General features: G+C 41.4%; 1 protein-coding gene across 1 annotated transcript in view; it reads left to right on the forward strand.

The window, feature by feature from the left end:
• Positions 1-317: 317 nt before the first annotated feature.
• Positions 318-15,919, forward strand: part of NELFA (negative elongation factor complex member A) — a 33,927-nt gene continuing 18,325 nt past the window's right edge. Inside the window, exons 1-4 of the mRNA XM_038400413.2 lie at positions 318-1,267; positions 8,885-9,056; positions 10,303-10,464; positions 11,449-11,538. Coding sequence (XP_038256341.1) covers positions 1,016-1,267; positions 8,885-9,056; positions 10,303-10,464; positions 11,449-11,538 — 676 coding nt within the window. The 5' untranslated portion in view covers positions 318-1,015. The remainder of the gene's footprint in view (positions 1,268-8,884; positions 9,057-10,302; positions 10,465-11,448; positions 11,539-15,919) is intronic.

The raw sequence follows: 15,919 nt of genomic DNA on the forward strand, positions 1-15,919 counted from the left end.
ATCACCCCCCACTAACACCTTTGGGGGAGATGATGAAAAAGGCAGTTAACTTTGCTTCTGTCAAAGCACAGCACCGCAAGTTGATTTCCATCATCTATCAATTTGGTGGCAGGTTGGGTTTGTTGTTTTGAAAGGAAGGAAAGAGGGGGGAACAAACTGAGGACCAAAGAAGTGAGTTGCCCAGATACCACAGTGGAGGGTGTAGATTAGAGCATCGGGCTGACTGGTCAAAAGAAGGTGGCGGGGAGAGGTTGGAGTCAGAAGTCGTGTGTGTGTGTGTGTGTGTGTGTGTCACACACACACAGAGCAAACGTTTCCGGCCAGCTCTATCATACAACAGGCTGCCACCGACTCAGAAACGGTCGGTAACGTCCAATGGGCAGAGCCCAGCCCCAGGCGCGGGGTAGCTGCTCCGCGCAGGGCCGAGAGGAGACTTCTTGGGCTCTGGCTGGCAAGAGCTGTGCTGGGTACTGGCCAGCGAGGCGCGGGGCTGAAGTGGGAGGAAGGAGGAGAGCGGATGGACGGAGAAGAGGGGCGGGGAGACAGGAGGTGAAGGTGGGGGAAGAAATGAATGAGGGAGAGAGACGGGCAGAGGGAGCGGGCACAGGGCGGGGCCTGGCTCAGAGCCGCTGCTCCGTCTGGCTGTGAAGCGCTCTCCAAGACGCTTGACCTTCAGACCCGTCCTGTGGCCCTTTACTACCACAAGGGAGTATTAGGGACACAACCAGCCCGCGGAGAGGGGTAGGAAGCCAGTCTGTCAGTGACGCTTCCCCTCCTCCCCAACAGGGGGCCGCCATATTGCAATACGGAAGAGAGGCGCCATTTTGCATCCCGGGAGATTTGCTCAAGAGCCGGCGCTTCCTCTCCCACAGCGCGCCGCCATTTTAGATTACGGAATTCCTTGCCTCCCCCTCAATGGTGGAGTTTCTCCACTGGGCGCCGCCATTTTGGATTACGAACGAAACGGCAGCCCAAAGGGGTCCTCACCCTCCCTTCGTTTAGGTGTCTTCATAAAATGCCCGCTGAGAATCCCCTCTTTTTTCGCCCCGCTCTCAAGATGGCGTCGATGCGGGAGAGCGACACTGGCCTGTGGCTGCACAACAAGCTGGGCTCCACGGACGAGCTGTGGGCGCCGCCGAGCATCGCCTCGCTGCTCACGGCCTCGGTGATCGACAACATCCGCCTCTGCTTCCACGGCCTCTCCTCGGCCGTCAAGCTCAAACTGCTGCTGGGGATGCTGCACCTGCCCCGCCGGGCGGTGGATGAGGTGAGAGCGGGGCAGGGGCTGCACGGGAGCCGGGAGGGTCGGGGCTCCGGCCCCGCCGCGGGGGTGAGGTGGCTGGGACCAGCTGCCCCGGCAGGCGGAGGCTGGGCGAGCCCGGCGGGGAGGGCGGCAAACGTCCCCGTGTGGCGACGGCGCCGGTACCCGCCCCCTCCCCGTTAAATGGCGTCTGAGGAGCCGCGCGCGGAGTCTCGTTCCCGCCGGCTGGACACACCCCCGGGTGGGGGAGGGGGTATCAGTACTGCGCCCCCCCCCCACCCCCTGGGGTGTTACACTCAGTACCTGCCTGGTCTGACCCCCCCCCCCCCCACACACACACAGTTATAACCCAGAATGCCCCTACGTCCACTCCCAGGGGGTCCTTGCCATGTGTACCTGCCAAGCCCTCCCCAGTTTACCCTGAAATAGCTGTTCTGGATTGAGTGGCCAGCCCATTGAGACCCGTGTCTCTTAGTGGAGAGAGCGCTGGCCATGATGGGTGACCGTAGCCAAGTCCTGTCCCACCTTTGTGCCTCAGTTTGCCCATCTGTAAAATGGGGATATTGGTACTGTCCTTCTTTGTATCGTTTTGATGAAAGTGCTGTGTAAGACCTAGGCGTTTAGTATTATTTGTTTAGCCAGTACTTGGAGGTTTCAATCTGTGATGTAAGTGAAGTGCCCGGAGACCCTCCTAATGGAAAGTGTAAAATGCAATGATAACTGTTACTCGTGTGTGGCACCCATGTGGGTGCCATACAATCAGTCTTAAAAAGCCCCATCATTGCCCTCTTGTCTGAAACGTGGGTTGGGGGGAGGGGTTGTTTTTCATCTTTAGGCTGATGAGTTATGAACTGAGACTTTCACCAGGTACAACTGCTAGTGTAGTAGCTTCCTTCTGGGGGATTGTGTCTCTGGGCCAGCACCTGTGCTTGGAAGTAGGCCAGAGGAGCAAACTATATAGGGCAGTGGTTTTCAACCTATGGTCTGCACGCTGTCTGAAATTTCCAAAGGGGTCTGCTCCTCCATTTGACACTCTTTAGGAATCTATAAATTTGGGGGGGGGGGTTTGAAAACCACTGATCTAGGGAGTAGCCTAACCCCCCCCCCTCCGAAACTTTTGCTCCCTGCATCCTTCTCTTTTCTCTCCCCCTCCCCCACCCCACATTTGCACAACACTGGTCTATAATGCAGCACGCTGCAGTAGCACTTGTAGTGTAAACGCAGCCTAAGAGCCTTACCCTAGGGAGGACAGCAGCAAGTGTTGAAACTTGGAGAGGGAAAGAGCAGGGGTCTCTAGGGGGGATAGGAGAGGGATGTTGAAGTTCAAATGTCTAGGGGCTAGGAAATCAGAGTTGGCATGGCTAACTGGAGGTAGGAGGATGCTAACAGTCTGAGTGGGCTGTTTTGAAGTGTCATTGAGTCAGGAAGCTGCTGATTTGTGAGGGAATAGTTTTACAAGGGGAGGGCATTCTGGAGCATACATTTCCACAACTTGAGTCTTGAGGAATTTGCACTCTACTTCATGGCCCACATTGTTCTGTTTCCTGACAACACTAATGCAGATAGTGTGCAGGTTCAGCTTGAGTCTCACCTTTTCCGAGTAGATGTGCCGTTTGCAAGAGACTCATGTTTATGGATGCCATTGTCAGATAGGATACGTTTGTTGTTGAGGTATGATAGCAGTGTTCTAAACATGGTGTGGGGGAAATTGTAAATAACCTGGATTAATGCACGCTGCACCCTCGAGAATTTACAACCAAATGTCCTAAAAGAGGTATATGCAAAGCATCAAGTGTTTTAGCCAATTGGTTTCAGAGTAGTGTGACTCAGAGTGGCTCTTGTAGGTTTTTCTGTGCAGTCATTCACTGAGTTATGTGTCAGTGCAGTCTGCTTTAAAAAAGGCGCTTTCTTAGCATATCTACTTCCTGTGAATCTTTGAGACTTACTGTAACTGCTTGCTAAGTGCCTGTCCCACCTCTGAGTCTCTCTTACATTACAAATTCAATTATACTAATCAACAAAATAAAGCGGCCTCCCCAAAACCAGAAAATAGGAATTGCTCGCGCCAGTCACACATGATCCCTCCATATCAAGACCCCAGCTCTTATTACACCCGGAGTTAGCAAAAGCCCCAGAAAGCTTAGGTAAAAAAATGGGACTTGTTGTGTTCCCTGAAAGTTACCACATTAGAGGTATTTTGGATCAAGAGGAGTGAATTGAAAAGTTTGGGGCTCTTCATGGAGAACAATTGATTGGTTTTTGTCTCAAACTGATGGAGCTGCAGCTCAAGTGACACTGTAAAATAATCCATTGAAATGCTGCAAAGCCATCCATCCGAACAATACTTCTGAGGTACTTTTTATTAAAATACTGCCTTAAAATTAATCCAAATTTAATTAGGCTTGGCAGGGTTTACTCATTTTGACTTTTGTTAACCTTGCTGACTCATTCAAACTATTAAAGAGTGAGAGATTTTCTTTTCTACCTCATATATTGTGAAAACGGCCAGCTAAGCTCTGAATACATAAACTTGTACTGGTGTTATTGACAGAGGCAGAAGTGCTGCTTTTTCAGATTCTAGATGGAGTTTGTAGAGCTAGCAGCTACAAATTTTATCTTAGAGACTAACAAATTTATTAGAGCATAAGCTTTCGTGAGCTACAGCTCACTTCATCGGAATGCATCCGATGAAGTGAGCTGTAGCTCACGAAAGCTTATGCTCTAATAAATTTGTTAGTCTCTAAGGTGCCACAAGTACTCCTTTTCTTTTTGCGAATACAGACTAACACGGCTGCTACTCTGAAACCTGTGACAAATTTTATCGTTTGACTTGTAAACTGAGCAAGCCTGGTCTTGAGAGAGACTTGCGCAATGTAATTTTTGGTCCCTTTGCAAAGTACTTGTGATCTGTTAAAACTGCTAGGGTACTTGACTTTTTCCTTCATTTTCACCCACTTAAAACATAAACATAAAAAAAAATCATTATATAGGTAAATTCAGTTGAAGATGAAAAATTGTATAGTCAAATCCCAAAACTTTTTGCATTAGTTTTATATTGTTAATAAAGTACCCCAATGGAACAAAGCTATTAACCAAAGGGAATTTAGTGATGAGTTCATTGAGAAGAAACAATTGTTACATCAAAAGTGCATTGTTTTATAATAAACTTGCTCAAATTAAATGACGATGCTTAGGAAGTCACGTTAAACAGTGTTACAATCACACTTGTTGGAGGATGATTTTTAAACAAGTAACAGCTGCTATTTAGCATTAACCTTACAGTTTCTTAGTCTTTTGGGCCAGAACAGTATTCATTTTTATATATGGTACAGCACTGAGCACAATGTCATCCCTTAACAATAACTAATATAATAATAATTAATTACTTCAATATAAGAGAGCTGTGGCTAGCTAAGAGTGAAAAGTTTTAATGTATATTCAGACTGATTTTTGAATTAGGTTGTACTATGAGTTGAATTGACCTGTGAAAATGACTTGGATTCAGTGTGACTGGACTTCATTAGCGTACAGCATGTTTTTCTTTATTCCTCGTACATGTCTGCACTGATCAGGTGTTAGGACTCAGAGTATTGAGCTGGTGTCTGAAAATGTTATGAGATTAGAAACAATGTTGAATTTGTTGGTTCTGAATGCTGTGTACAGTGTGTGTAACTAGTGTATTATGTGTACTAAAGGTATTAAACATCAAATTATATTGTGCTGTGTGGATAGTAGGTTGAATATAGGCTTTTTAAAGAGACAGTATCTTCCATCCTTCTAAAATAAGCACTGTGCGAAGTATATTGGTTAACAGTGGAACAGGATAATTTGGAAACCACTTCTGGACTACAATGAATGTTGGGATGAATAGAATACATGGTGTTTGGTTTAAAAAGGATTTTTGATGGTCACTTGTCCATTCTTAATCCCTAAACCTCTCTGGGAAGTGTCAAGTCTATCTAAGAATATATTCAGTGAAGGTGATTCACAAACCTTCTTTGGCAGCTTGATCCATTGCTTGAATGTTCAGCTCTCCCCCTTCCCCTCCCCCCAATATTTTGCAACTTCCTTGGTACCTTTCATTCAAGAACTCCAAGTGTTTTACAAGTATTAATGAATTAATCCTTCCAGCACTCCTGTGGGGTAGGTAATTAACCTACATTTTCCTTACCACACCATAAACCCATTACTACTTGTTTGTCCTCACTGACTAATGAGAATAATTGGTGCCTGTCTTCTTAAAATCTCTGTGTATTTGTAGACAATTGTTAAATTCATCCTTCGTACTGCTTTTCTCTAAGCTGAACATGGCAGCTTTCCTAACCATTCCCTACTGGATTTATTTCCCTAACCTTTTGTTCTTTTTCTTCTAAACCCTTTGCAGCTAATCAGAGTTTTGAAATGATATCGAAAGCTCAATGAAGTTCTGAGTTCAGAGGAATAATTACCCTTATTTATTTTGCACAATATACTCCTGTTAACATGACCTATAGTGGCATGTGCATTTTTCTGCCAGGATTGCATTTACTCCTTTATGGCTAGGTTGTGTCATTATGATCTAGCCCTGCAGTTTGGGCAATGTGTTGTTGTGCTTCCCCTGGAGTACCCTGGGAGAGAGTTGTCTAAACCTGGAGTCGTGTTTGCACTTCCTGATGCACTAGCATAACTACACAGAAGGGTGCGGAGTCGAGGCTGTGCCCCCATCCACCTGTGTGGGTGGGAAGTTGTCTGCTCCCTGCACACTAGAAGTGGTGGTATAAAGCACCAGCATAAGGGAGAAAGGGGAGGGGGTATATTATGCCACCTTAGTTCTTTGAGCTGCATGTAAGACAATCACTATCTGTCTTAATTTGTCATCCTTTACTTTTCCCTGGCCCTCACTTGTATTTCCTATCTTACAGTATATATTTAATAAAATGGAAAAATGGCCAAGTTCAATATAAAATCAAATTCAATAAACTGTATTTTAATCCCTTGTCACTAGAGTATTTGTGATCCTTTTGACCTTTATCATCTGCAGATATTAATATACTCTCCACTCCATTCTTCAGATTAATGAAAATGCTGATTAATAATAGACCTTTGTGGACTCCTATTCAACATCACCTTCTTAATGGACACTGAACCATTAAAAACAGTTAAGGTTTTTTAGCCAGTAGTGAAACCACTTTCTAATTCTATTTAATCCACACTGCATTAGTGGTAGAAGTGGAAAGCAAATTAATTGGAACTACTTGGATGAAGTCCTGGAGCTCTTGTCTGGTTTTCTTGTCTGCTGCCAATAACTTGTCCCTTCCCTCCCATTCCCAAATGCTATGATTATTTATAATACTGGTGGCTGTTTGTTATTAGTGAAAATGAGTTTGGTTTTTCTCATGTTAATCGTTATAGTGATATTTGTCCAAGTTAAAGCCTTGCCATATTTTTGGCTGTCTGTACAAAATGTAATTAGCTCCTCATTTCCATGGGTACTAATTTCACTCCTTTTTTAAAGTATTTTTGCTAAACATTAATGTTTTAGGAAAGACCCCAAGGACAACTGACAAACTATGTTGGACCTGATCCTGAAGTCTATGATTAACAAGACTCTCGTTGGAGTCAATGAGAGATTTGCCTAAGTAAGGATTTCAAGATTCGGTCCATAATGAAATTAACAATGTTGGAATGTAGTTCTGCTTTGAAAAGTAACTGTAAAAATGGCATGTGAGATTCTGTTGCCTCTGAGTTGCATATCATATATGCTCAGTTTGCAAATAAATACATATTTTTCTAACTGCCAGATCTATAAACTTAACCTGGATCGGAGAGCCCAGTGGTGGTCTTCCTGATGCAAAACTAGAGAAAAGAGGAGTTTGAGGAGGAATATAAAAAGAGGGCATTGAGGATGCTTTGCCATATGTAGAAAGCAGCCTGAAGAAAAAGCACTAACAGAGTGGTGGGAAGAGGAGACAAAAGATGTTGACACTGAGGAAATGTATGGAAAAAAATTACCACCAGGTCAGCTGAACCAGTGTTAAAACTGGTGGGAATCATAATATAGACAGCTTAGTCAGGTTCTGTCATTCTTATCATATTACTCAAACCTACTGAAAACGTTATTGACTGTTCTGTGCTCACACTTACAATCCCTGAAAATCCCTATTCAAGTTCTAGAATTTGTATTGTGGACTGGAGAGGTCAAAGCAGCCCTTTGTCCTGAGAAGTATCATACTCTTCCCTCCCATTGCCTACTTCGTTGCTTTTTTAAAATGTAGCGGAAGCAGCTTCTGATGGAGGGGAAGCCCAATTTGGCCGTTTTGCCTCAGTTCTAGGCTGACACTGGGTTTTTTGCCGTGCTTAATTTGTGCCAGAGCTGAGTCCGGCATCTCTAGGCTTGGCATTTCATAGCCCTGGCACCTCTGGGCTTGCTGCATCAGTTATGAAAGTAAAAAAAAAAATTGCTTGAGCCCCAGCACCTCTTTCATTACAAATTAAGCACTGTTTCTTGTGAGGATTTGGGAGAGGGAGGCTTTGAGGAGAGCAGGGATTAAAAATTTGTGGAGGCTTCTGTGCACAGCATAAATAAGACTGTAAATTAGCTTTCTGTAATTTAGGGTGTATGTGTTGGAGCAGGGGGATCACTATATAATCAGCAAAATCAAAAGGACCATTGACTTTATTTCTGAGGTCTAAAGATGCTTGGAAATGGAAGGGAGAACTGGGATATAATTTAATAATCTACTTTTTGGTGTAATACTTTTTTTTTTTAATAAGCAAAATATGTTCAAATAACAAAAGTCCTGTTCTAAATTAATAAGAGAAAGGAAATATAGAGTTAAGGATGAAGATCTTTCCTTGACTTGTCTCGTTGTGTTTGGATTCCTGAAAACAGTGTAAATTGTGCCATATGTACTGCAATATGTGATCACAGTGGGATATGGAAAGGGCCAGGTCTCAAAATTAACTCTTGGTTTCCTTGCACTTGATCTTAAAACCCTTAATCTTGGGACTGTGTATTGCCAATATGTCTTAATAGTCACACAGTTTATGTTGACTCTCTTTTTTTTCTTGTGTTCTGGTAAGCACATGCTGCCTAAAGCCACATCTTAGCTCTGCAAAGACTGGGGAGATTTAAAAAAGTCAATTTTTAACATTCAAATAAGACATTAAAAAAAGTTTTTAAATCTCAATTTTCAACTCTCTTAGGGACTGAGCTACCTGTGAATAAAGTATAATGATTAAAACCAAATGTCAATATGTAACTTCAGTGAGATGATTGTATTTGCTTTATTTATTTTTATTTATTTATGCTACCAATTAATAGATATTTTGATTGGTAGCTGAAATAAACTTCCCCACTGCAATCTTGTGACTTCTTTCCTTTTTCCCCAGTTGAACCTCCTGAAATAAGTTTTTTAAAAATCATCTTTTCTTCATGTCACTCTCTGTAACAAAAAAGATGACCCTGGACATATGGCTTAAAGGTCTTTTTAACTGTGTTAAAGCACAATAATTTATATGGGTTCCCCACAGGAAGTAAATATTGTACATGTTTGTGCTGGTTTCTGAAAATATTTCCAAATACAAAGTAACCTTCTTAGAATTGTTTCCAATTTGTTGATTTTCTTTTCTCTTTTTTGTTAGATGAAAGGTGCACTGACTGAAATTATCCAGCTCGCTACCTTGGATTCAGACCCCTGGGTCTTAATGGTAGCTGATATTTTAAAATCCTTTCCAGATACTGGCTCCCTTAACCTTGATCTTGAAGAACAGAATCCCAATGTTCAAGATATTTTAGGAGAACTTAGGGAAAAGGGTAAGCAATTTTTTTTTTGTCTAAAATTACACTGCATATTTGACACTTTTGCATTCACTTTTGCATGGGTGAAAGTCAATGAGGCAAGGATTACACCCTATGTGTTTAAGAGTCTAATGGGAAGCAATAAATGTGGGTCTAATTCAGCAGCTCTTTGCCACAGGAACTGTTCCATCTGAGGCAGTAGAACTATGTTAGGAGTGCCTGAAATGAAATAAAACTCATGTATAATTTAATAAATATTACTTTTTTATTAAACTTGTATAAACTTTTAAAAGATCATAAATTAAACATTGTTTTATTCCTGTCTTGAATTTTTTTAACTAATCTTCAAGGGACTTCCTGTTGTCTATTTGTTATTTAAAACTGTCACATTAGGAGAGAGGCTCTGTGCACTTGTTCATAGTCACCAAAGCATGATATTATGCTTTCTCTCTAAGACACCAATCCCAAAGCAGTGAGCTTTGTGTGGGCAGATCCCTGTCTGGAGCCTCATTAAAGATGAGGGAGTACATATGTACTTCAAAGAGCCAACTATTGTGCTATACAGATGGACTGCAACTATACTAGCAGTTCTTACGAAGTGTCCCATTGGTGCAGCTTCACGGATGATGGCAGCAGTGAGAGCATTAGTGTAGTCTAGACTGAGGCAGTTAAAATGCCTGAGCCATATATATGCTAGTACTCCCATAGGTATTGCTACCACTGTAATAGACAGAAATGGTTATAGAAGCCAGGATGCAGCAACATAATAAAAAAACTCCTTGGAAAGAGTACTGCGTCATGTTTGAAAATAGGAATGATCATTTGCTGGTAAAAATCTTTATCTCTTGGTATTTTGTGGTCTGCCAGATTGGGTTTTCTGTTGGGTTTTTGTTTTTTTTGTTTTTTTTTTTTTAAATGTAGCTTCTGAGAATTAATCTTCAGCTGTTTTCTCCAGAGTACTGAAATATGTACAATACTTTAAAAATAAGTTTCACTTGACTAGACAAATCTAACATGGACGCCTTAAAAATAACATATTTCCTGTTTTATTAAATCCTTGTGAAGGGTTACTTCCTACAACATAGATAGAGATGGCAGTTTTCTGGAATAGTGATTATGAGCAAAGCAGAAGTTTCCCTCAGGGGCTGAATAAATATTTTGAAGCTAAGAATCACCTGCACAAACTATATCAAAATTGTCTTGTAATTATCTGTGCAAGAGGTCCTTTTACCCACATGCATTATGTTAACTCTTTACACAGTAAGTGAATGTGAAACATCAGCTATGTTGCCGTTGGAGTGCCAGTACTTAAACAAAAATGCCTTGACAACACTAGCTGGGCCACTTACTCCCCCAGTGAAACACTTCCAGCTGAAAAGAAAACCCAAAAGTGCCACTCTTCGAGCAGAACTCTTGCAGAAATGTAAGTAGTAAATAGCTAGTTGATCAGATATAGTTACAAATAGGATTGTAAAAGGAAGGCATAGAATTCAGTCTTGTTCTTCAGTACAGGAACACGTATCATATCTTCCCTTCTTACAAGAATATGTGCTGACTGGTTTTCCACAATACACAACAGTGCAGAAGATCAGGACTAAGCCTATTGAAGCCATTCTGGCTGTCACCATATTAATATGCTAGTCTTGTTTTTGTAATCTTAAATGCTGTTCAGATTTGAAGGCACTGAAAAAGCTTTTTTTTTTTTTTTTCTTTGCTTTTTTTCCCCTCTGTTTGTTTAAAGCAAGGTTAGATTCTTTGGTGGTTATATTTAGTAATCAGTTTGAGACTCATCAGGGAGAGCTTTGGTTAAGATGCTTGGGGCTCTTACCACAAAAATGAAATTGGAACCAAGCTGAGCTTTATTTTGTCATATGTTTTTGCAACAGGGAGCAGAGGCAGCCAGTGCATGCTTTCCCTTGCTCAGTGTGCCTACTGTGAGTGAAAGCCAAGAGGATTTTCATTAACAGAAGGCAGGAAGTTTAGCCACAGCCATTCTTTAACTGAGTGAATTTAAAATATTGTACTGTACATTGCACTTTGCTGTAGCAATTTGCTTTTACCTTTCTTTGAGTTGATTAGTCAGTTTAATTGGATTAAAATATCAACTTGAGTAGCTAAGCATTTTGAATGAGATTTTTACTTTTTTTAACTTTCCCCCTCAAGTAGATTGTTTGTTTGTTTGTTTGCATACTTCTATAACTTAAAAGAATTGTGTAACAGATAATGCACCATTTGGAAAAAAAATAATTAGATTATGTGATTTGTCAAACATTGATGACCTGTGTCAATTAAAGAGAATTTCCCATCTTGTACTAGATTAGGTCCTAAAAGAATTTTATGTAGGATGTGCAGTAGTTTTAATTTCAAATTCAAATTTTGAAATAACTAAAGCATTTCTCTTTTTTAGCAACAGAAACCGCACAACAGCTCAAGAAGACTGCAGGAGTGCCTTTCCATGCCAAAGGGAGGGGGCTGGTCAAAAAAATAGATACAACAAGTATGACTCATTTTATATTACTACTCGGTAGAGAATAATTTATATGTCTATACAGCTCATATGTAGGTAAAATATAGTGTTTGCAAAGAATAAAATTGCAAGGTTTATATTTTTAAAAACTGGATTTCAGAGAGGAGGGAAATGAAGCTCTATGGAAACATGAAAATATAAAAATAATGATGTACTTTAGTGAAGTAATCTTAAACTGACTTTCACATATGAAAAGGAGAACATGTGATAAGCATAATATGAGGTAATTATTCCAGGTGAAATAGTTTGAAATTCCTGCTTGGAATTTTTTTTCTTACGTGTATAGATGAGATTATATATAAAAATAGTATATTTTATTGTAATTCTTGGTAATTGTTTGACAGTTTTGTACCTTATTTTAAGAACATAAACAGTTCTGCGCATTAGAAGGGAAAAGGCAGATAAAGCCTATCAAACACTGACTCAGACAGATGCAAAGATTGCCTAGCTCTTAGTAAGGATATTGTAGTAATTGAGAATAGTTGTTTTCTAAAAGTAAATAACTATAAATGTACCATTTTCTTGAAGTGTCAGTACCTTCAATATTTTAGGGTTGCAGTAGCACCAGTTAAAATTGCACTCAAGATTTCCATTTTAATGGGATGAAAAGAGTCTATACAAGTCAGTGCTCTGAAACGATCAGTTCCAAGTATCTGTTGTAATTTCTGAACTACTTGAATTTTCTGTATCAGTTTATAGTGGGGAAAAAAAATTGAGGCCATTTATGCCAGTTTTTGAAACTGTTTAGTTGCATAGCAATGTTAGTGCCTGAAGTTTTTCTTCTGGGCCTTCTTTAAACATCCTACAGCAATCTGAAGTGTGAAAATTGGGCTGATTCTTTGCTATGAGTAGATTGGAAGAATATTTAAAAGTTGCATTTTTAAAAAATCAATAGTTATTTAAGCTTTAAAATGTTACTGCTTGAATGCTGACATTGATAGAGTGGTACTGATCAAGGTTGACACTGGTATAAGATAAGGAATATTGGTAGCACCAGAGCTATGTGGACACAATTCTCTGAAGATACAAGTTATAATGGTAGTGTTGGAGTTCTCAAGGGGTTTAGGATGATCTAATTTATCAGATCTACTGCTTACTACCACGCTACAGCAGTTCCAACCCTAATGAAGTATGGCTCTTTGTCCCCTGTTAGAGGACAGACCACAGATGGTGGTTTGTCTACTCTAGACTTGGAGCTAATAAAGCTGTCTCTTTAGCTCAAGCACTAGAGGCTCATACTTTCAGATCCGGAAGTCTCAGGTTCAATCCCCGTGGATACATGTGAGGATTGAAACTCCTGTCAACCTCAGAAGCTTTAAGCTTGGGACAAGCTTCCCTGGCCAGGGTGTAATCCATGCTTGCAGTGTTTTTCTTTGTATCCCACTCATCAGGCTGTCTAGTGCGAAATAAGCCCTGGACCTCTGGATTTTAAAGCTATTGTTTGAGCTAGAGGATTAGGCCTTTTGGTCAAAGGCAGGGGCAGATTCTAAAAGCTTCGTATGTGGGGTAGCCACTGTAGGAAACAAATAGCCTTACAGGGTTAGCATTGGCTACACATTTTTTTTGTAGAGGAGGTGCTTCAGGGCATTTTAAAATAGGTTATATCTTATAAGTGGTAAAGGACAAAATGGTGTCATTGTATTCTGAATCCTTGGGCCATCAGATGTGGCATAGGGTTCAAACAATGTATTAAACAGTTTAATATTTTGGTCCATGCATTAACAAATGCCATCACTGTCAGTCACTATTGGTCTTGCCTCGTGTATGGGAGCTAGTCTTACCTGCAAGAGCCGCCATGCATGTGCTCTCCTCTGTCTGTCTTTCTGATTCTGGCCTCTTTTTCACCCAGCCCCCGGCTTCCTCTGGCAGATTGAGAAGCTTCAGTAAGCTCAGATGTGTCTGTGATTCCAGGGAAGGATGCCAGCAGGAATGTGTTGTAGGTCACTTAAGATTTTCACAAAGATACATAAAAGCGGCAAAGAGTCCTGTGGCACCTTATAGACTAACAGACGTATTGGAGCATAAGCTTTCGTGGGTGAATACCCACTTCGTCAGATGCATGTAGTGGAGCTTATGCTCCAATACGTCCGTTAGTCTAGAAGGTGCCACAGGACTCTTTGTCGCTTTTACAGATCCAGACTAACACAGCTACCCCTCTGATACAAAGATACATGTTACATTTAATCAACATGTGACACTTCTTGGGGGCACCTATGGTTGTGAGGCACACCCGTACCACCTGCCCTCATCTGTACTTACTATGGGTCAGTTCCCCAGCTTCACCAGCCTCTGGAAATGCAATCACTGACTTTACAGGTTAACAATACGTGCACTCTAACTCTAACTCTCCTCTGATCACAGGACGCTCACAGAATTCCCGGAGCCTCTGCTCCCAAAAGAACAGTACTTTTCAGTTTACCATTTATACCTTAGATTGCGGCTCTGCTTAACACCCAGCAGTTAGATATGTTTACAGTAAAAAGAAGATATTTATTTAACGAAGAACAGATCGAGGTGATAGCAAGTAGAAATTTTGGAAGCAAAGGGTTACATATAACAAAGTTCATAACATGCATTCTAGAATGTAGACTTACTTCGTTGGCCAAGGGGTGCCTAAGTTTAGTTCACCCCAAGTCTTCCCAGCATTTTTCAACCAAGCCTGGCTATGATCCTTTTTTCATAAAGCACACACACAGTCAGCTTCCTTCCTACATGAAGGATGCAGAGTTCCTCTTTCTACAGTTAGTCCAAAAATTCATTGTCTTCACTTGTAAACTGGATTCCCTCCTGCTGGGTTATTTCTTCCTGTAAATTCCTTCTTTTGAAGATTTTACAATCCCTTCATTACTGTTCAGCTCAGACTGTAAATGGATATCCATTGTGAACCACACAATACTCAATTTACATATAGCCAAATAGACAAACATCTCTTGCCTAAAAGAAACTTCTTCTGGTGACCAGCTCCAATTCACATACCTTGGGAACATAATTTTCAGTATGTATACACATGACTCCTTACATATTATGTATACTTTTCACAGTGATTATGATCAGTAGGGTTACATGGCACCCTTGGCAAACTAATATGAAGACATCAGACCCAGTGGATCCATGTATCACTTATGCACCCCTCTGCCAGTTGGCACCAAGATGTCCCGGGTCACACCGCACAACTGCTGAGGCAGTAGGTTTAGTAAACATTTTGGGCATTTGTCACATGTTAGGTGCTGGTGTCACACAATGTGGCCATCCACAGATTCCCAAAATACTGGACATTCCAGCACTTCTGGGAATTGCATGACCCCATTCCTGCCTGTGTGATCCTGCATTCACAGTGCATGCAAGATCACATTGGCAGGGATGGAGTGGCACACTCTTCAAAATGACATTGTTTTGTCTAGTACTGGCTGGGGGATAAACTAGCCAAAAAGAGGACTGCCTCATATAAAACCAGACGAGTGGCCTCCTACACATACTGGTAGATTTCAAGGTAGAGAGGTGTGCTTCACATTGAGGACCCATCCAGAGTAGGAGAACAGTGGCTAGAGCTGCTGTTGGAGTTCAGACATGCATCCAGCTGCTGCAGCTACTCTTGCCTGTATGCAACTTCCAGAAGTGCAGGTTAGGCTGTGGCATTTTTTTAGGAAGCAAGTAATGGTGTAGACTCCTTCGCAGAGGGTTACTCTGGCTGACAGATTATCATCAGCTGGTTGCTTTTGGCATAGTTACTTTCAATAACTTTTCAACAGTGATAGAATGTTAGAGACAAACACCTATTCTCTTCTATGTAGCTTATGAGGCACACTGCACCTTCTCACACCTTCAGGAACATCTATGCAGCCAGAAGTAGTTTCAGCCGGTGCAGTTTCTCCATCTCCATTTCCTCTCCTACCTACAATAGATGTTTTCTGGAACTACAGTTATCTGTGCTCTTATCTGCCTTTTCTCAACCAGGCAGTTGGAAGGCAGTGAGGCTGCATCATCGGTGTCTGGTGACAGGGAGATGTAGAGGCATGTTGTTGTCTGCCCACGTGTCCTCACAAAAAAAAGGGAAGGTGATGGAACAGATTTCTGCATAACACATGAGAACCTTCAGAACATCTGAACAGCTTCTCAGAATAATGCTTGGATCTCTGAGAGGAAAGAAGAGAAGCATCAAAATGCAATCTTATCTACTCCCATCATCAGGATCTGCAGGAGAGTCTCAAAAGTTTATGGTCAATAGCATCAAAGGTCGCTGGACAATTACAATAAAAATCTCTGCATGGAAACCTGATTTTCCATAGAAGATAATCCGCCAACAAAATGAATGGGTACACTATGTTAAACCCAAGCCAAAAACCTGATGGAA

This window comes from Dermochelys coriacea, chromosome 4, assembly GCF_009764565.3.
Source record: "Dermochelys coriacea isolate rDerCor1 chromosome 4, rDerCor1.pri.v4, whole genome shotgun sequence".
Taxonomy (NCBI): Eukaryota; Metazoa; Chordata; order Testudines; family Dermochelyidae; genus Dermochelys; species Dermochelys coriacea.